Genomic DNA, 23,211 nt, shown 5'->3' on the forward strand with positions numbered 1-23,211 from the left:
CGAGCAGATAAATTACGTAGCCAAATGGATTAAGTTCAGCCGTTCGGACAAATACTTTTGGCAAACATCTGGGATCAACCGTTCCAGCATTAGGTTTAATGAGGCAGACGATCTGACAGTCGCCATCTTGGATTCCGAAGTGTCAAGATCTTCTCTTACGTTTCTCAACCGCCACTTCCACAAATGGCATCACTACTTTCTTAATCTACTGAAAGGCCAATTGACTTATTGTTTCCTCTATAAGCTAGAAAAAGTTTTAAGTGGGTAATATTTACAATGATAAAAATGCAAATAAAAAAAATTAAGATGGCTCCGGAAAGTCGCGGTTTTATAGTATGTTACTGTACTTTCTAGCTTTTAATATTTAACATTTATAAATATTTAAAACCAATTCAGAAGAGGCAAAATATATATAAAAAACAAGTTTTATTTCTATAATTTAATAAACAGATATCTGTTTTGTCCTCCAGTTTTTAGTTGAAACAAAGATTCGGGAAGATAAACAAGAAATTTAAAATAAGGCGATCTGATAACTTTACAAGAAAAATTTCTACAAAGAAAATTATATACGACATTATCTAATTTACATTTACATTTAATCTAACAGTAAAACTCAATGAAATAAAGTTTATTTTTATTATTGAAAAAAAAAATGGAAAAAATGTATGAGTAGATTGGCAACACTCCCAGAATATCCCGCGGGATCGTCATCCGGCAGTACTTGACGAATTGAAACAATTTATAAATAAAACACGCGATTTTCTTCATATAAAACGGAATTTATTAGACAAGGATGAATTGAAATTTGGCGTGAAAACCAGTTTATTTTTATGAAGCTGCTGAAGAAATCTGATCGTCATGCAGAGGGAAGGCCATTATTCGCTTCATTCATGGGATTGATGTCGCCAAAGTCTATAAAACTGTCAACTAACGGAAAAATATCAACCACAAAAGTAATACCGACAATCTAGCATTCTTTCTAATTCATACATCAACAACTATGGTGTTTCCATGCTATTTATGATTGGTGGGACCACTCGAGAGATCTTTTTATGACGTCACTAGAAGCGAGACCATTAACAGTTAGCCTTAGAAATGACGATATAACTCTTGGTTGCCCAGTAGTGTATCTTTTTACGGCCATACATCCGAACAGCCATCAACGATGGTTCCTCCATAGTTTTATGATCTGATAGAGTTTTCGTTGCAAAGAACGAAGTTTTTTGTCTTCCGAGTTAGCCTTTACTATCCAAAATAATGTTTAAGCTGTAAAAATCGTCCATCCACAGCAAAAAGGGAAGCATTAAAGTAATTAGACCCATTCTAAGAGCAAGAAGATGAGCACAGGATTAACTCATTCACCTGTATAAACGGGACATCCGGATAAATTTAATTAAAACAATATATTTTAAAAATACACGCTGAACTCGACGTCTGCACAAGATTTACCGTTTATACCTTAATTTAATACAGACATAAAATATATATATATATTTTGTGTAAAGATTTATTAAACTTTATAGGGCTTAACATTTCGGCAAATCATATTTTTCGAATTGTTTTTATAGAAAGAAAGTCGAACAAATCAACATCGACACGTCGAGTCGGGGGGATAAGAACTGGGCTCGCTGTCAGTTCTGTTTTATTTTTTCTATATCCGGCACCCGATTTACACACTGTGTCATCCACACAGCACCTTGTTGCACAGTTTACACATGGCCAAAAATACACTCGGACCATTGTTCAATGATGTAGACAAGTCAAGAACCGAAGCTTTTTGATATCAGAAGTCCGATCGTCCGTAAAAACTCATGGACTGTCAAAATGGCTTTGGAAACAGCTACAATAAGTCTACGATCCTTATGGAGGCGATAAATGTCTGGACGGAAGAAAAATAATTTCGATCTGCCTCTACTGGAATTGAACCTCATAAATGTCACTTTGGTTGACGGAGATGTTATACTGGAGAGCAGCTACAATTTATATACCAAGGAATGATATATAATTTTACGTCCTTAAACTGTTTCCAACCGACTTTATATTATTATTAAATATTATATATATATATATTTTCCTTTCTTTTTAATCAAAAGATTACGTCATTCTACGGCCCACTAAATAGGCACGAGAACAAAAAGTTTCTACTAAAATAAAGGGGAGAAAGATATGGCAGTCGAGTCACGAAAGAATACCGAGAGAGACAAATGTGTGGGCGAGATCTCAACCCGTAATGTGGGAACTGTGATAGGATAAGATTTGACAGCCTTAGGTGACCCGATCGGCCATATGGGAGATCTGTCCGAATGTGGATGGAATATCGGACAACACGTTTGCAGAGAAAAATATACGACGAGCGACAGCTGTTGCTGTGTCCAAGTGGACAGACAACTTACGATGTGTGCGTTACACAAGTTGTTGAAAATAGTTTGACCACACACAGGCGCCTACACGAAATACAAGAATTTATCACGCTTCAACCGGCCTTTATTCTAATCTCGTTGCAATTCGTAACCGACTTTTCTCACCACGTGGAGTATTTACAAGTCTCTACCGATTATAATTAATTAAGAAAAAACTAGTAAAGGTATTTAATTAATTAATTAACATTTAATTGATTAAACTGCTATTTAAACTAAAAAAATTCGTTGTGTTTAAGACACTACTAGATTCTTTTTTTTTAATTTAAATAACACAGAATAATTTCCTTTTTACACTGTTATTTATCTACAAACATTATTAAATTCGTAAATAAACGGTACAATAGATTATATCGTTCCTTTATTATTTCTATAAAGTCTTAAACACCAGAGACAATAAGGAGAGATTTTTCTTTTAATAAATAAAAAAATAATAATAATAATATAATTTTTCGAGTATCATTATTATTAAATTAGTAAAAACGGGGATGGAGAAGCGTGACGTAAACATTTAGCGCCATCTTTCGAGTCGAATGATAAGTAAATGGTGATTTTTACTAACGAGGAAATCATTGCAGTTTTATGGTCGTGTTTAGCGTCGTATTATTTTGCAATGAATACAGATCGAGAAAAACTATAGTTATTAGAAAGTGGATAAAGAGGAAGTTAATGAGTCGTTTTGAACTCATGATGTCGTAACGAAAAACAAATTAGCTCTTTAATGCGAATTTGAACAAATGAAAATTGATATATCATCATTAAAAATCATGTAAAAATTTTAATCATCATATTTACTTTTGGAAAATTAATTAACTATTCATATAAAGGCGAAAGAATATATTAAATTTCATGGGAAGAAGATTGGAAAATGAGGATTGTTATTAAAATGGTGAAGGAGTAAAAAAAAATAATAATCGATAAGGATCATTTATCTTAATAGGTAAACTTATAAATTGCATTTAAAATCCTTAAATTTATTTTTATTTATTTACTTAATATATATATAATCTCTTATTTTTATTCTATTAAAATGATTATTTCGTAAAATTTATTTTATCTTTTTTCTTTCTACCTCAAAATTACTCAATTTTTATTTTATTTTAATACGTTTATATTTTCGCCTCTCAAGCAAAATTAATTATGTTTTATTTAACGAATAAATTAATTATTGTTTGTTTAATAAATTATTTATTCGACAGATGGCGACACTGCGCAATTCTATACAATTAAAGTTAAGATCGCCTAATTGTAATAAGTGAGTAAATTTTGAATGTCCGTCCGTCTGTCTGTTCTTCGTTAATCTCGAAAACGGAAATCGCGTGACTGTTTTTTTTTTTTAATTAAGAAATATATAAAAACTGCATCCCGGAGTGTTACAATAAACACATTCGCTTTTTTTCTTTTCTAAATTAATAATTAAACATGTGAGATGATAATTTTTGCTTAAAATGTAACATTTTTTAAAATTTGTTCAACTAATTTACCATTATAATATGTAAATTACGATCAACGATATAATATATATCTATAATAATACATATAATTATCGTAATTTTTAATAGATATCTTCAATAAAGTTGCACAAACCTTTCACATTTGAACTGTTCTTCCGTTATTATTATCTTTGTTTACATTTTCAATCACTCACTATTAATTAGAACGAACAATTACTTATTGTGATATCTTCACAATGGCGTAATGCAATTTTTAATCATATTTTAATTTAAAAAATGACGTGATTTCCGGTCCAGACCGGAAAGTTCGTATATAGTTAATCAGCTTTTCATATCTGGTCTCGATTTTCATCTATCTAACTTTGTTCTCGAGATTTAAGGAAGGACAGACAGTGGGAATGTATAGGTCTGCAATTTGAAAAATGCAGCCTACTAAGTGTTAGAACAATGAAGAAAACAATTAGAAATATATTTTAAATTATTTTCTAACTTTCTGATTATCTAAAAAATTCGCAGGCAGCACGTGGATATTTAAATTTATACTTATTTCAGTTCTAATCGAGTGTTTTTTACAGCAGATATCAGTATAAACAAATGTTATTCAATCACGTTTATGTGTTACGAATATAAATACGTTCTTCTGATAATAAAAGATCCTTCTGTAAGTTAATTCTGTAAGAGATTATTCACAAAGCGAATTGTTTCATTTGATTCTATTGTGTTACTGTTTGAATGAAGTGGTTACAATTGATGCTACACCATCATCAAGACTTAAATTAATTGCGTAAATGGATAAGATAATATAGAAGATAAAGAAGATCGTGATCATCATATTCTACATTTCATTCATATTAATTTGTAAAGGTATATGAATTGTCATTAAAGTAGAACTGCTTGAAAGACACGTATTAGCTGTTAAATTCTGTGGGAAACTTTGAGATTGATAATAAATATACCAAATAATAAATAAAAAATAACGATCAAAGTGCAAGGAATTTGTTGTTACAACATTATTAAATTACCAAGTTTCATGAAATAATTGGTAATAACACATTGTTTAATGTAATAAATGACTTTTTAGCATTAATTTCATTGATGGGGAGGAGAAGCTGAAAATAAAAGTTGTTAAATAACACTTTATTTTTAAATAAAATTATTATTTTATTATTATTTTTACCTTAAATAAGACTTTAAATGATAAAAAAAGTTATAACCTTTTTATAAAGTGTTGTCAATTAACTCCATTTATTTAATTTACTAAATATAAAAGGATAATTGTCATAAGTAATAATAAGATGCATGTTTTTATTTAATTTTTAATTAATATACTAATATTTTTTTACATAATGCATTCATTATATAAATATATTAAATTGAGATTTATCATAAGAGATATATTAATTATTTTATGAAATAAAATTGCATTAAATTCATACTATTGCTGTTTCGGTCGACAGATGGAGGCAGAAGATGAAGTGATGCAGAGAAATTTTCACAAAGAGATTTTTTTATCTTAAAAAGTTTTTATTGTAAAAAATAATAATATACATTATATTAAAGATATATCAAATTCTAAGATTATATTTAAAAAATAATAAATTTTTAATTTTTTAACCGCAATGCTCACTTGCCATGTCCCTATTCCTGATTTTGAACTTATTGAACCCTACTTATTTTAGCATATTCACTTTAAATATAATAAAAATGCTTATAAAACAATTAAACATTGTTATTAATTTAATCATAGTATCTAAAAAACATACGAGTATTTTATTTACGTAATCCAAGATATAATGGCATACTCCGTACTAATTATTAAATTTATTTTATGTATCATGGTTTAAATAAATAATAATAAACGTCCCACGTTGAGGTATATATACAAACAAGCAAACACTGGATATTCTGTATTAATAAGTCAAGTAATTTAACGAAAATTTTCTATTGCACGGTGGTATAAAAAATATCGTTTAATGGTCATTTGCTATTGTACTGAATAAAAATATTTCTGTTGAAAATCAGCACGACATCGATTTATTTCTGTGACGAGAGAGCCACGGGCTTCTTATTATTTGGTCGACTGTAGCTCTTTTTATGACATCAGGTTCCAAAATACGAACGATCAGTGCATTGCATTCCATACTTATTTCTTTATTCAGTGAAGAAGGATAAGGAAAGCGACGGTCCAATTGACGTTGGATCATTTTTTGTGGATTGGAATCGTCGAATGGCATGGTACCTGTGACCATAATGAACAGAATGCAACCCATGCTCCAAACATCATTCATCATTGGATTATATGGGGTACCACGCAACAATTCGGGAGCCGCGTATGCTGCACTTCCGCAATAAGTTTCGCTGAGAACTTTCCTACCGGTTTTGCGATCGACTGAAAAAAAAAAACCATGAAATTCTTAGCCAAATTCCTATTTTGAGAATTTAGTGCCAATTCTAGACTTACTGCATTTTCGCGAAAAGCCAAAATCAGTTAATTTGATTACGTCATTGCTCGTTATAAGTAAATTTTCGCATTTCAAGTCACGATGGCTGATGTTCTTTTTATGAAGATAGTCTACAGCTTGAACCAATTGGAAGAAATATTTTCTGGCACGATCTTCTGGGACGAAACGATGATGCTAAAAGTAAATATAAATTTAAGAAAAAGATTACAGGTCACGTATCGTAATGATAAATAAACATCAAGCAACGAGTTGCGTAACATTCCCGGCAAAAAATATTAAAATTGTGGGTGGCGTCATCTCTTATGAGATTTTATTTTAAAAACTTTTACATTATTAATTATCATAAAATGACAAAAAGTTTAATTTTAAGGTTAGAGACGAGTTTTATAAAAATAATTGTAAATGCTAATAACGAGTAAAATCTTCATTAAGTCCATCCCCACTCGAGATACGATACGTGATTCTTTCTAGCTCTCCACCCCCTCGACCTTTGACCATCAAAATTTCATAGAATTAATGCTTCTAATACACAAACCTCCCTGCAAAATTTTAGAAATTTTCGACAAAAGACACAGGAGTTATTAAGCTTCAAATTGGGTGAATAAAATCGGGGCCCACACCTTTACATCTATACATACAGAAAAAAATCCCTTAATTTTTGCATTTCTCGACGTTTTAAGGCTCCCTGAGTCAAAGAAAAAAAATTCTTGAAGGGGTCATTTTTTGACTGAAGATCATACTTTCCCTCTGTTATATATAATATCCGGGAAAGTAATAAATGAAAAATTTACCATTATATGATTAAGTAGATCACCGTTTTCAGCTAATTCCATAATGATATAAACGTAATGGCCAAAGTCTATTATGCGTTTAATCAGGGCAATATGAGGATGCTTTATTTCAGATATAATTTCCAGCTCACGTGGTAAAAATTTATTAATATATTCCTTAGATTTTTTGTTTCTAGATATGATTTTAATTGCCAGTTTCTCTCCATTTTTTTCTGCTTTTCTAAAATTAAAATTAATTTAGGTTATTCGGTCCAAAAACCAAAACTTTACTGTTATAATTTGTTCGTTTAGAAACATTTACCTAACTTTACAATAACATCCTTCACCGATTATATTTCCTACTCGATAACCTTCCTTTCTTAGAAAATCCATTGGAGTAATCACATCCAAACAAGGACCACGAGAACTTTGGCCGGTAGATGACATGGCGCCACTTTCCCAATATTCTTCTTACATGCGAAACATTATTCAATAATAATACTGTAATAATAATAATAATAATAATAATACAGTAGTATTATTACGTATTATTTTATTGTTTATTTATTTTTATTCTTTCCAACTTGTAAAAGTAAGCACGTCATCAATTCAACCGGGTCAAGGGGTGTGCACAATGGTGTGCTGTGAGATCAGCATGTATTCTTTACATTATATACATTAAGATATATAAAATATAAGAAAATACCTCACAAAATAATTTAAGACAACCAGACAATCAAGGTTTACACCATACTCTTCTATTGTGTTGGGACATTATTGTAACTATTAAACTTTGGGAATTAAAAGTCGAGGGAATGGAAGTCTTGTGTCATATCTCCAGTAGGTTCGGACTGAATTACGATTTTACTCGTTATTAGCATATACAATTTTTTTATGAAACCCATCCTTACCTTCAAAATTAATAATTTTGCCATTTTATAATATAAAAAGTTTTTAACATAAAATCTCATAAGAGATGGCGCCACACACAATTTTAACTTTTTCCCCGGAAAAGTTACGTAACTCGTTGTTAAATTTTTTTAATAAATGAATAAAAATATTTTTTTTTAAAAAACTTAAAAAGTCGTTCTGTTTTAAAAATTAATAAAATGATTTTCATGAAATTAAATGATTTATTGTGATTTTTAAAAATTCGAAGGATTAGTACTATCATTTTCTAGTGTATATTATTAGTTATTAAACTAATTAGATCATTCGGAAAATTAAAGGTTTAAATTAAATTTTATTAAATTAATCGATTAACTGATGAAATCCTAAATGAATCATCTACCGGTAGGCTTTACAGCTTAATCTAGCAAAATAATCTAATGCAAAAGAATTTTTCAGAGCAATAATTAGTTTCTAACTTTTGACAACAAGATTTGTGAGGATAATTTAATCTTAAACCGTGTTCTCTTTGCATTGCTTTAATGTTACTAATAGAAATTATCTGTGTCCAAGTATTTCAGAGAAAAATAATTTTTAAAATTAAAAAAAACTAAAAGAAAACACAGGTGGGAGCTTCTGATTAAGCAAGTCTACTCAAAGATAATATTAAATATATATGTGCTTCAAAATTCGATTGGTACCAAGAAATAACCCAGAATTGAAACTTATACGTGAAAATTTAGCAAAAATTTTATTGGGCTGCAATCTGAAAAAATTATAGACCTATATCCCCACTGTCATCCCATTTGTCTGTCCTTCGTTAATTTTGAGAACGGAGTTAGATAGATAGAATCTGATAAAAGATATGAGAAGCATAAGAGCAGGAGGCACCGATTAACTATATATGAACTCCCGGTATAGACTGAAAGTTACGTTATTTTAATTGAAAAATTTTCCCTCAAAAGGTGTTAGATAGATCTCTATTGATAACAGAAAAAATATAATGTACAGGGGCGACGCAAGTCACTACTGATTTGAAGTGGAGAACATATATTTTAAATTAAATAAATTAAAAATTGCAGCCAGACATTGTGACGATGCTTTATTTATTTATTTAATTTTTACATAAATAACGTCTGAAGACCTCAGTTTAACATGACTCTTTAACAGTAGTAAAGGCTGTTACACTAAGAATAAACTACAAACAAAACGATTCAAAACTTTTTAAAAATTCAAAAAAAAAAAAAAAAAGTGTAAAGTCTATTGTAAAATATTTAAAACATTTTTAATATTTACAAATTTTTTAGATATTTTGTTGAAAGATTTTCCGATATGTAACTAAAAAGTTAATTTAAAAAAATCATAGAATATTTGCTTTTAATTCTGACGTCAACATCTAAATTATATTTAATACATAATAAATATCTTGTAGCGTAGAAAAACATATAAGATTCTTAAAGATCTTGGATTATACAGGTTGTTCTGCTCGAAATATCCAATTTGATATAGCTAAAAAAATTAACGATTAAAGATATAAGTTTACTAAAGATTTTATATGAGAGAAAAATTTATTAAATTTCATTATAACATTTCTATATATGCTGCAGCAATCACAACAATTATATCAAGGCATTAGGCAATTTCGTGCCGTGTACAGTACACTGCAGCATGCTCTCTCTCACTGTGTCAATGGTTGAAATGATGCACTCTCGAAGTTACATAAATCATATTTTTAATATAATCCCACAGAAAGAAATATAAGGAGAACAGTTAGGGAAATCTTGGCAACCATGCTATCGGGCATACCAGACCATGTCCTGCTCTTTCTCTTATGGCAAAGCCATGAATGAACATTAATGCTGAGGATGCGACTATGTAAATGATTGTGAAAACTGACCCAGAGAGAGAGTTCTGGACATTGTTTCCTAGCGTGTAGATAAAAAAAAAAAACACTCGAATGGTGATACATACTACAGGCAATAGCTACTTTATTTACAAAATAAGGACACAGTGCTGTGCTTTGTCTGCAACTTACTTTCCACCCAGAAATATAAAAGAGTTTAGAACTTCAAACTTTGAATATAGTAGACATTAGATCTGCAAGAGCATGTATCTTTGAAGTATTTATCGTATATATTTACGATATTGTACGTACTACAAAAGAATACAATTACTAAACATAAATAAATACACTAGTTTCATGACATGCCGCTAGAATGCACCACCATCACAAGGTCGATTCAACTGACTGCCGTCTGTTGATATTTTTTGTTAAAAATTACAGTATTTTTTAAATGTCATCATGACTCTTTGTTAATATCGAATTTAAATTCAGTAGCTTTATTCATTTACAATTTTTCGATTTATTTTTCGTTTATTAGAAATTTCAAAAAATCTATTTATTTACCTAATTTTGACTTATTGATACATACATAAAAGGTGAATTCAATGAATTCATTTGTCCGAATAATGAAGACTTGTTACGTCAATTTGAAGTCATTCTTACCGTTTTCTTAAAAGAAATGCACGATAATGACGTCAATTTGACGTAATATTTTTGTAAGTTTTATTTTAGAAGCATTTAGACTAAAACGAATTATCAAAAAATATTTAGTAATTTTCTGTGATTTTAGTGTAACTTTTAAAATTTTGGTAAATAATTATACATTTTTAATAATAATTATAAGAAGAAGAATGATTGAAAGTTTAAAATAATATTTAAAATTTACATTATAGTGAAATATTCTCAAAAAATTAATTTTTCAATTAAAATATAAAAAAAAAAAATTCATTTAGTAGAAAGAAATATTGTCCCATTTTATTGTCATAGACAATTTGGCAACGTAAAGGTCACTGATCTTGAACTAGGATAAAGGGGAGAAGTGAACCTTTTAATTTAGCATAAATTTTTCATTAATTATTGCAAAATATAGAAAATTTTGGAAACAATCAGATTGCATAATAGATTTTAAATCAAATTTTAATTTAAAAAAAACACATGATTTCCGGTCCAGACCGGAAGCTCGTATATAGGTGATGGAGCCTCCCTCCAGTATGAATTCCTCCTGTTTTCGAGATTTAGGAAGGACATCCGTCTGTCCGTCCTTCCGTTCTTCTTTAATCTCGGAGTTAAATAATCGAAAATTGAAACCAGATATAAAAAATTTAGGGGTCAGAGTTCAGGTTAATTATATACGAACTTTCGATAAGGACCGGAAGTCACGTGATTTTAGTTCAAAATTTACTCGAGAACGAAGTTACCTGAAAATCGAGATCAGATACAGAAAGCTTATTATTAGAAAATCGTAGTTGCATCACCTTTTCTTCTTTAGAATCAAACTTAATCTTTGCAAATTAAGAATGAAGATTGCATTAGAAGAAAAAACTAATAATACTGTATATTAACACTTATTACCTTATAATATGTGAAAAGTAAGTTTAAGATACTTAAATAGTGTTTAATGAAAGTTTTTAACGAAGGAAATATCGACAGCGTAAGTGTGTTTATGTAGGTTGTGTGTAAGAATTGTTGTGCAATTCATCAAACGAAGAGACATGTCAGATATCTCAAACTTAAATTAATTAATGTATCGATAGATATTATAATAAAAATGTCTTCAATCAATTTTGTCATAATAATATAAAATCGACTTTTCATTACAAAAGCATTTCGCTATTTGGCAGTTTTATAACACTAGTATTGTTGTAAACACCGCACTTCAGAACCAACCTGTTATCAACTGACTCGTAAGAATTCTCTCTTTTTATCACTCTTACTTCTTCTCAAGTAAGAAATTTTGTAATTATTTATATTTATATAATATACATTAGATAACTTATCTTTTGTTTGTATAATGCACAGTACAGTACATGTCTTTTGTTTATACAGGAATGTACAAAAACTTAATTCAAGGAAGAAGGACAGTGATCGATGTTGTTCCTTATAACGTGAGAACGATTCCTTCTACTATAGAAGAATTCTGGCCACTATTAAAAATATTAAATATTTGGGGAATGCACATCAGAAAGAAAAACATTCGTAGTAGAGCTATTCTAAGTTTCTTTTTGAGCATTATTGTTAGCATGCATTATATTTGGGTTGTAATTTACATATCGTCTCTTCACACGTCGGTAGCATTAGTATTAGATAATGGTATGTACGCATTATCGGCGGTTGTCACCTGTTTTTCCATATGCCATTTTCATTACAACCGCCATCGAATTCGCAAAATATTAGAAAATCTTCCATGCGTGAACGATATTGACACTAAATTCGTAGTATCGAGAATGATAGGCACCATTTTCTTTTCTCTTACTTTCTTTGTCAATTCCTTTTGTCTACTGCTAGCAGACCCCGAAACGTTTGTGAATTTCTTATTTTTTGGAATTTTACCTAAACCATTTCCTAGAATTTATTGCATTTTCATTTTACTTATACATCAGACATTAAGAGCAATCTTGGTTAAAATTCCCGAAGGGTTGCTGTATGTTATGTACACGTCCTTGTGTAGTAAACTGAAGAAAGAATTTCGTGCTTACAAGCAATGGCTGAAATCGCAATTCACCAACGACGATATCTATCGAATGAAATATCAGGATTTAATTCATTTATATAGAAAATTCTGCGAATCCACCAAAGCTATAGATGACGTTTACTCTCCTCTGGTCATGTGGTGGTTCTTATCTTTCGTCAGTTTAATTATATTTAATATCTATGACATGACTTTAAATCGTCAATGGAAACAAAACTTTTCTTCCATACTTTTCTTAACATTTTACTGTGGAACATTTTTGGATATGACGTTAAATGCCTCTTTAATTATTCAAGAGGCTGAGGAAATTACTACAATTTTCTCTCAGTTTTTGTTGGGAAACAAGGATAAATTAGGCAACGACAGTATTATACTGTATCTGAAAATTATTCACGAGCAACCTTATTTGACGGGGTGGAGAGCGTTTATTATAAGTAGAAGCATCATTTTAACTGTAGGCAGCATGGTACTGACTTATTTAGTTGTAGTTTATCAAGTAAAATAAATACTAAATTTATTTATTTGTAGTTACAAGAGAGTTTCTTTTAAATTATTTAAAATTGTAATAAAAATAATAAAAGAATTAATACAGATATAATTGTATTATTTATTATTTAACAACCACTATAATAGTTTTTAAGCAATAAATGTTAATTAATTTAATGCTAAGAGTTCATTTTTAATATTAAAACGTGTTTATAGAGTCAAACCTGTGAACAACGGCCACTGACGAAAACATTAACAAATGGCCGTTTTTAGAGGTTATTTTATGCATTTACAAGTGACTCTTTCAGGTGGTCTTTATTAGAGATTCTTCTTATACAACTGAAACTGACAACACCTCTAAACAGCGGCCATTTTTTCAGGAATGTTTCTTCATGATGCATAAAATAACCTCTAAAAACAGCCATTTTTTTATGTTTCTACCCACATTTCTACTTAAATATTAATTAAGTACTCATTAATTAATATTAATATTAATTAAAATTAAAATAATTTTGCATTTTCTTTAATATCGAGTTTATATTTATGTAAATATTACTTAAAAATCAACAAAGAGATTGAGTTTTGAACTGAAATTTTAATGATATTGTAAAGTTTTATTATTATTATTTAATGGCGTACATATTTATGTAGCAATTAATATTAAGCAATATAAAAAAAATTCGATAATCTGAAATTTTTTTTGGATATTTTAAGTTATAATTACTTTAAAATTTGATTTATAAAGTACTATTGATAATAATCATACATAAAATACTACAGAAGAAAATTAATATTGCAAAGCATTAGTGTATAGAGGAAAGGTAATCACATATAATTATGTAATTATATAATGCGTATTTTTCTTAATGAAAATTAAAATATTGCAAACTACTCTAATTGAAATAACAGCTTCATATAATATATAATATTATATGCCACTTATCATTATTTACATTATTAATGATGTCCATCAGTTCAATGAACTAATTGATAACCAGAATTTATATTATTTTACTGAAAATTTAGAAGAAATATTAAGATTTATATAATAATACACGGAGACATTAAATCTATTATTAATTGCTTCAATAAAATCTAATTTTTCAATAAAATATATCCATTATGAAACGATTAATATAATCTATTATCATAATTACAGCAATACGGTGACGTAGAATTGAATATTTTGGAATATTATTGAGAAAAATACGAAGGTTTCAATATTTACAATGATCTTTTTGATATATATTCATAAATATTAGCGCAGGTAATGCTCGATTCTACAAAATCGGATCCCTCTATAATCAGTGATTTTCCAATTACGGATGTTGGACCAGAAAGTGGAACATTGGAAGTTGTGAAAAAGTATCTTGCAATTGTACTCTCGTTGGCAAGATACTTGTAAATAGGAACATCAAGACGGGTTATCTTGTGAGAAAGATCCCCTAATTTGCATCTATATGGATTCTCTCGAGAGCATTGGCAAGCGTATGATCCACCCGAAGCTACATAATATGGATCGTAAACAGGGCCAGCAGTTTCACAATACGTACTACTGTACTCGTTTCCTGTTTCTACAGCTCTTTCGGCAATGTTCCATCCATGGTTATACGTGGTTGACTTTACATCATTTGCCGAATGAGATAATTCTACGTAAACTGAAGTATCCGACATTGGATTATCTTTGGCTTGGCGAAATATGACTTGTCCTTGTACAGGGTGTACAAATGTACTGAATGCAGTGACGGTTTCGCCGTTTAATTCAATATTAGCACAAGATAATGGGCTTCCATCCGGATAATAGACTACTAAAGCTCTACCTATAACGCTATGGATACCGAAGAGAGTCAATTGCGTGTCATAGACTTGAAGGAAGTGCTTCTTTCGATTCTGCAAAGAGCCATATTTACCACTGAGATCTCCAACTGCGTATTGATCCATACTACCGGAACCGGGTTCGGGAATATTTTCCGGTTGTACTTTCAGGGGATTGTACATGACTTTTGCAATGTTTGGACACGAAAACGACTTCTTCCCACGATGAATAATTGGCAAATCGTCAATGCCAAAACTGTAAGCCCTCTGTCGAAGATTATCTAAATCGATTGTCACTAGAGTTGGATCGATGGGCGATTCCTGTGCGAAACTGATTTCTCCAGATATGCTGGAAATAAATTTGGCACTGGCTATTTTTGTAACCATGGGTAACAATCTTCCACAAGCTATCACTTGTTCGGGTTTGCTGTCAGAAAACAAAAGAAGATAAATGGTTCCCGGTATGGATTCTAAAGTTACAACATCTCCCAAATTATGAAAGGTGAGACCAGCTGTTACACCAGGAGAATGCCCAACTGCTAAATAATTAGTATCTCGAGGAAAAGATGGAAGAAAAGTCGAAGACAGAAGACCAGAACATCTTGAAATTTCGTGCCGGTGACTGTCTTGAAGACTGTCAGTTTCTGCCGTTCTTACAAGAGACCATCTACCAAATTAATTATCGAAATTAATGCATTTAATAATCTCAATTATAAAGTAAAAAATAATATAACTTACTCGTGAGCGGTTGTCCTTCTAGTTCCATTTACATAATATAAATTGGAAAATAAATAAGTGCCAAATTTAGTTTGTCGTACAAAAACTTCTCCTCCGAGAGGTGTGTAAAAAGTGGCTTTGTAGGTCTTAATTCTACTTGTGGGTCTTATAGTAGCGCAAACTATTTGACCTCTTTCGACTCCTTTCAATACTAAAGTTCGTCCTACTATAGAATCGGAACCATCTAGTTTAACTTTAGATGAAAACATGGCATCTTGACCCGATTTCAAATGTCCATGAATGGGAGTGAAGTCATAAATACTGCAAAAGGATAGAAAAAAAAACACAGTTATAGGTGTATATTTATTCGTGATTTAAACTAACTTTACAAGATTAAACTTCCAGGAAGTAAGTTTAAAATAAACAGGAAGAAACATAATTAACTAAATGAAGAGAAAACAGAAAAATTAAACAGGTTTGAAAACCGGAATGTTATTTACTCCAACTTAGTTGTTTATAAATAATATGCAGTATGATTATAATTTATTATCTTGCATTTTATTTCCTTTTTCTATGTATTTAATTCTCAATAAAATCAAATAAAGAATAAATAAATAGATAAAAGTCATAATAAAGTAATTAAATGTGTGTTACCTTCTTCCTATATTTTTTTCTTTGCAATCTTCCCGGGTACTTCCTGTTAATGGGAATTGATAGATCATCCATTTATAAACTTCTCCATAAGAATTTCCGTGAAGTAAAACTCGGATTGTAACACCGGATCCGGAATTATCCGGGAAAAATTCGATGTTGCCTTGTAAACCGTCAGAATTAATGAGTGCCACTAAGCTTCCACCATTAGTTTGGCCAACTAAGAAGAAAATTACAAGTAATTTTTATAATTATATTTATTCTGTACGCTTATTTTTCTAAGAATTAATGCCGTTAGTATAATTTTAATTATATTTAACAAGGATCTAATTGAAATTAAACAGCAATTGATGATGGCTCATAGTTTCTTAATAACAATAAGAAATGTATAAACTTATTTAAAGTTAATAAAATTGCGTGACGAGTCTTTGGACATGTGACACGTCTGTGGAATGTAGAAAAGGTTGAATTCCACCCCTGACATGTCCTACATTGAAAAGCCGGCTGTAATGAAAACAGAGAAAACGAGGACAACCTCCAAAAATTTTAATTTTATCTTTAACTGAGGCCTCATAACTGAGGAGTGGGGTATAAATACTGATATATAATTGATTTCGGAAGGTTTAACTGTAAATATTTTATAATTTTTCTTATAGAATTTATTATTCTTTATCAAGTTCATCGAAGGTTGTCGTCGAAAATCCTCATTACAACCTTACGAAGGACAATTAAAAATTGAGATCACAGTTATAATTATATTATTAATGGTAAAAATTCGGGGAGAAAAAGAGAAATTTTTACTCAGCCGTTTATAATAGAACCACTTTACATAAAAATAGCAAAATGTATTGTTATTATTTTAATAATATACATAAATTTAAATCTGTTCCTATGTTTATAAGTCGATGGAAAGAACTAAGAAATCAGGAAATAACCATTTTCTAGTATAACATTCAGCCTTGTGGAACAAAATACTGTTTTTTAAACACGAGAGTACCTGCTTGAAAAGTCGAAGGTGAATGCTCTCTTCGATAGAAGAAATAAAAAAAAAAAAAATATATATATACATTTTAAATTCAAAATAATTGCCTATAAAGTTGCTTAAATGTTAAATTATATTATTTTTAAACACTTAATTATAATTAAAATCAACCTTAAAATGTGCCGAGTGTTTATTGCCCATAGAGAAATTAAATAATCATAAAATCTGATGAATCTGAAAGTCGTTTATCTGGAATATTTTGGTAGTAAATTAATTACAGGAGTAATGATGCTATCTCTATGAAGAATTCGGATTCTAGATGAATTCGAATATCATTCTGATGGATGTTTTCGAATTAGAATTAGGTCAAGGATGAAAGAAATCTGGTTCTACTAGAAATCCATAAATCGAAAGTACAAACAACTGATTTTATTTCTTATTAATAGGCATCTTCAGGCTACGAAAAAAACTGTTGAAAAATTTATATACATATAAAATAGATTCTTTCGTTTTCAATTTGCAACTCGGAAAAAACATTTTTTAAAATGCTATTTTCCTAATCATGTGTCTGCAAAGAGTTTTTCAAAGATTTTTATTGAAAATTTTTGCATGTCAACGAAATTCATTCTATAGAAAATTAGCCTGGAGATAAATTAATCGGATGTAGTTTCACGAAATGGTTTTCAATTCTGGAGAATTGACCTACTAAGCGAAATGATCAGATACAAATCTGAACAGGAAGCGTTTAGAAACGTCCTCTAAACTCGTCGCAGGTTCAAAGGTCACTGCGTGGTTTCCACTTCCACACGCATCCAACAGAGAAAGTCACTGAAGAAATCAAATGAGTGTATTGAACTCTACAATAAAGTGAGCAGATGCCCCAACTAATTTTAGGAAATTTGACCTTATATATATATATTTTTTTTTTTTCTGGTAAAAAGTGATAATAACCTCTATTTTCAGTGTACAGTACGTGTCACACGGTTTCCTTCACTTAAATGTAATTGAACTTTCATGGTCTATTGAAGAAATAATAACCTTTATCGTCTTTATCATAATATAAAATGATAATAACAAGAAATTAATCGATAAATTTAATATTTAGAAGAATATTTCATTATCTTTCGCGTATAATGCGTACCAATAATAAATTGAAATAGCGATTAAAATAATTTAGTAATTAATTAATACCCGATAATTAGTAGCACCCCAATGTAATCCAATGGTTGTTTGGCTTTACAAATTTATTGGGTTTCATGATGTTTATGCAATTGCAGCAATTTAACCTACTGTATAAAGATACAGATGAAGATACCAGTGAAAAATATACAATTTATATGTTACATATTGTATATCTCTCAGTGATATCTTCATCTGTATCTGTACAGGTTAAACTGTTGCTATTGATGAAGAATTACTTAGTTTTATCATCACATTTCTGTCGTAAATTACTGAATTTCATTTTTTTGGCCTATTTTTAAAAGACGCCTCGTCTTGACAGGAAATATGAATAAATATATTTAGATTTGTTTTACAGAAATGCTTAATTTTATTATCAAGTGTGGCATCAACATAGGGGGTAGTCTAAAAATTGGTGACAAAATGTGCCAGAAAAGGGGAGGTAGATAGTCAAAAAAAGACTTATAATTGGTGACATCATATTTGAACAACCCTTTATATGTACTCAGAGATGTAAAATTCAAGTCTGAAGCACAATATTTTAGCCAAAACACATAATCAAAATAAAAACAAACAAACTGACCAATTTCTCTTCAAATCTTTGGATATTATGATATAATAGATACACTAACAAAATTCTATCATAAGATGAAAAAATAAAGGGATTCCCTACCAGATTCTTCCATGTTGCATTTGAAGGGCACAAGATTGCAGATTAAACATTAGTTTGAAGTTCAATACACCTAAACGCCATTATTATAGTGTATTATGTATTACACACAGTAACTGATTATAAGATACAAGTTTATTTGTGATGTTTGGAACTATTATTTTTTTATGGTTACTTTACGATACAATTCCTTCATATGACTAAAATTTTCTATTGTCAAAAGAACTACTTGCAATTTACTAGCAACCATACTACCTTGGAATTATAATATTTCAATAGCACCAATAGTGGATGTTATTCTGAACATCCTAAATTTTTGGAGAACAAAATTAGCTTATAAACAGAATATTTCTTTATATATTTCTCACTATACAAGTCACTTGCATCTTACACATTATAGATCTTCAAAATTCCTATACTTTGTGAATCACTTCAGGAGCATCTTTACTGTATTAAATGTCAAATTTATCTTGACATTTTTTTGACAACATGTCTGAGGAATGAGTGATGACTAGCATATGACATCACTTTGTATCTATTTCACTTGTATCGTTATTTCCTTTATGTCATTTCTCATCTTCATGCATGCTTGCTGCCTTATTTGTTTGACATTATATTCAGCAATACATAAATTTAAAATAAAAATACTTAACTGAATACATAAATTATTAATTGTATTATTATTTTTGATTTTTTGAATATTTTATTATGATATTATTGTTATTTTATTGTTTATTAGAATAATAAAAATATAGTGATTGATTTATTAATTAAATTTATTATATAGACTCATAGTAAACTTTTTATCATTTGTGTTGCTTACTAATTCAAATTTAGAGAACTGAACTATTAATTAAATTTACTGACCATCTACTTATATTATTAAATATCTCTAATTAGGAATATACTGTAATTTTCTAACATAATAGTTACTTTGGCCTCATTGATTCATTTACTAACTGACATAATATTTGAGCAGCAGATTACAAACAAAAATGAAATTTTACAGTTAAAAGAAAATATCAAATATATCATATACACTTGAACAGATACACTATGAGCTTACTTTTTTGGGTATATGAGTCTATCCATTTAGAGTATGGATTTATTCAAGTATGTAGGTTTATTTTTATTAAAAGTAGTGTGTTAGTATGAATAGTCTCAGNTAAAAAAATATTGGAATTACTTTTATATCCACAAAGTATTTTGGAAAGAATTAATTCTAGTTTATATAAATCGGATTATGTACCAATCTCTCTATAAAAATATTTCTGTTTTTAGCTTACTTATAAGAAACAATTTAGCTTGCTTACAACAATATGATCCAACTTTCATTCTATTAAAGTTTTTAAGAAGTTTTCAGTTAATTTCTTCCTCATTCGAGTTTCTTCTTTTTATTTATTTTTTTAATCTTTCGTGCTCTTTGTTTTTATACACTAAATGGACAATAAAAGTAAACTAAATCCGTCTTGTGGTGGATTTATATTATCTTATTATCATTAATAAATTGGCTAGGTTAAATTCTTTTTTATTTTGATTGTTACTTAATAATGTAAAATATATTTTATACTATATTTAAAGCTTGCTTCTCTTTGCTGCATTATATAAAGTGGTTGAAAAGTAACTAGGTATTGGAAAATTACTGTAGTTTTAACATTTATAAATAAAAAGTTATGAAAATTATTTATCACGTATAGTATCAAATGGAAATACGGATGTATACCATAAAATTTAATGTGGGCACTGGCGCGGTGCCATACACCAAAGATACCTTTTCCTCACATCGTGATGTGAATGGACGATCACTTCTCTGTTCGTCCGCAACCGAATCTGTGGTCAATTTAGCTTCGAATGACAATTCTTGATTGTTTGCAGACGAATTGTGAAACAAAAATTTTTTTGCCGTACGCAACCAGCTCCGTACATCAACCACTAATTTCCACATCTTATAGCGTGCAGCAGCAATCTGTGCTCTCTCCTAAACAGACAAGAAGTCAATCATGTTTTTTTTTGCCACTGCATATGCAGCCTTTCAATATCCACGCCACCAATTCGAAATTATAAACTATCATTTATTGTTGCACATGCATACATAAATTTTATTATGATAGTATTTTTATTACAAAAATTACAGCGATTTATTAATGTCTAGTTACTTTACACCCAGCGGCGCAGAAGGAAGCAAAGAGAAGCAAGTTTTAAACATAACTTAAATTATTTATTATTAATTTTATTTGATTAATATTACAGAAGTAAATATACGATAAGATATTAAAATAAGATTGTTTTTAAATTATCTTTCCTTTAGCAGTTTAATTGGCATAGGCCTATTGAATTGACCCACGAACTTAAATAAAATGAAATTTGACCTCAAAAGAAACTGGATTGCTAAAAGATAATTTATTACAAATAGTTGCCGTAATAAATATTAATTAGATATTATATTAAATATTTCATAGCATGTAAGTTATATATTATATTCTATATTTTTACATGATATTTACGTATAAATAAGTGTTAAATTCGATTATTATCTAGTTAACTTTTGAAAGAATAAATTTAAGAAATTTCATATAAATCTTGGATTTTTAGACAGTTTATTTTGTTTTTTATAAAGTATGGTTTTATAAAATATAATTATTTAGTTTAACGCTTAATTCCTGGACCTTTTAAAGGCTATCCAATGCTAAAATGGAGCATAGATATGTTTATAATTTTATTAAATTAAATACTTCTGAGCTAAATTGCTCAATATTTTAATATTTTTCCTCAAATGACTTATAAAGATAAAATCTATTAAAAAGCAATTTAATAAATACGCAAATTATTAATATTTTATGCACTAAATAATCCTTGATTTGATTTTTAAGTATTAAAACATTCATTTTACTTGTTTTTTTCTTAACTTTTTCTGAATGTTTACGCTTAAAAATTTAATAAATTCGGAATATTTTGAAAAATGATCCACTACATACATAATTTATAACATATTAATTTATATTTTAATAATATAATGTATATACATTATATTATTTTATTGTTATGGGTTTCATTCTTATGCAGGAGGGTGAAAATCTTTTGTCTCAATCAGACTATTCCTAATGTAATTAAAATAAATAAATATTAGTTTATTTATTTATTTATATTATATTTTTATTGTTACGCTGGAGAGTAGAAATCTTTTGTCTATTTTCCTAATGTAGGTTATACTTTAGTTTGAACTCGGCGAGATTGTCGCAGCGATATTTGTTACCTCGGAGAGATTTAGTAATATAAATATTCGTTAAAGATTTCTATTATGTAATTTAATGATGATTAATATCCTTTCTCTAAATTTTATTTTTGATTTCCTAGTGATTTATATTATCATTTAAAGCGGTTATATAGCTGGCGAAAGCGATTTGCGATGCGACGTGAGTAGCGAGTCGTATTATCTTTTGGAGAAAAGCAGCGGTAAAATGCTGTTTTTAAATATATATAAAATTAATTAAAGTAGAGAAATATATAATATAATCATTCTATTTATATTTTAATAATATTAATAATAAGTAAAATAATCAATTTACCATCTCATTTCGTTTATTTTTGCAATGTCTATAGGCCTATATAATTTTGTCAGCGATATTGTCTTTATATTCTGACATAATTTTTATCTTCGGAATATTTAGGTTAACACTTCTTTGTCTTCTGTTGGTTTCTTTATTTAATAATAGCTGAGATTCCGTGACGATTTGGACAAGTAGCGAGCGAGTGACCGAATGATGAATGCGATGCTATACTTTAGTCGCTTGACGCTGCGACTATATCCAATCGGTTTTAATATAAGCAAGAGCGAGAAATTCTCATCGCATTGACAAATGTCGAGGCGTGTTTTCGATAGTGAATGCGACAAATTATTAGCGATTATCGCAATTTTTTTCTCTTTTCTCGAAAATAACTGGATACGTAAAACCTCCTTTGTAATGTTTATGATGTTTTGGCCTATTTCGAGTTACTGATGTACGAGATAGTGTCAAATTTTTGGCATAGGTTTTATTACACATTACACAGAAACTCTTTTACTACATCACCTTCAAAGTAGCTTGAAACTGTCGCTGCGACTATACACTTGTCAGAATCCATATCACTTGTCAGCAGTCTTAGAAATGACTTCTTTAAGTACTTTCATTTATGCTGATCTTTCAATTT

General features: G+C 29.2%; 2 protein-coding genes across 2 annotated transcripts; both read right to left on the bottom strand.

Moving 5' to 3' along the window:
* Nucleotides 1-5,467: 5,467 nt before the first annotated feature.
* On the bottom strand, nt 5,468-7,618 carry LOC111620719 (testis-specific serine/threonine-protein kinase 2-like). Its single transcript, XM_023362709.1, has 4 exons — nt 7,426-7,618; nt 7,125-7,344; nt 6,333-6,507; nt 5,468-6,260 (listed from the first exon to the last, which is right to left on the bottom strand). The coding sequence occupies exons 1-4, from the start codon at nt 7,548-7,550 to the stop codon at nt 5,890-5,892; spliced, it is 891 nt and encodes a 296-aa protein (XP_023218477.1). The 5' UTR covers nt 7,551-7,618; the 3' UTR covers nt 5,468-5,889.
* Nucleotides 7,619-13,780: 6,162 nt separating this feature from the next.
* Nucleotides 13,781-20,968, bottom strand: LOC111620743. Its single transcript, XM_023362739.1, has 4 exons — nt 20,806-20,968; nt 16,196-16,412; nt 15,563-15,862; nt 13,781-15,491 (listed from the first exon to the last, which is right to left on the bottom strand). The coding sequence occupies exons 1-4, from the start codon at nt 20,966-20,968 to the stop codon at nt 14,234-14,236; spliced, it is 1,938 nt and encodes a 645-aa protein (XP_023218507.1). The 3' UTR covers nt 13,781-14,233.
* Nucleotides 20,969-23,211: the final 2,243 nt, after the last annotated feature.

Source organism: Centruroides sculpturatus, unplaced genomic scaffold, assembly GCF_000671375.1.
Source record: "Centruroides sculpturatus isolate CEXI.00-Female unplaced genomic scaffold, Cexi_2.0 scaffold274, whole genome shotgun sequence".
Classification (NCBI taxonomy): Eukaryota; Metazoa; Arthropoda; class Arachnida; order Scorpiones; family Buthidae; genus Centruroides; species Centruroides sculpturatus.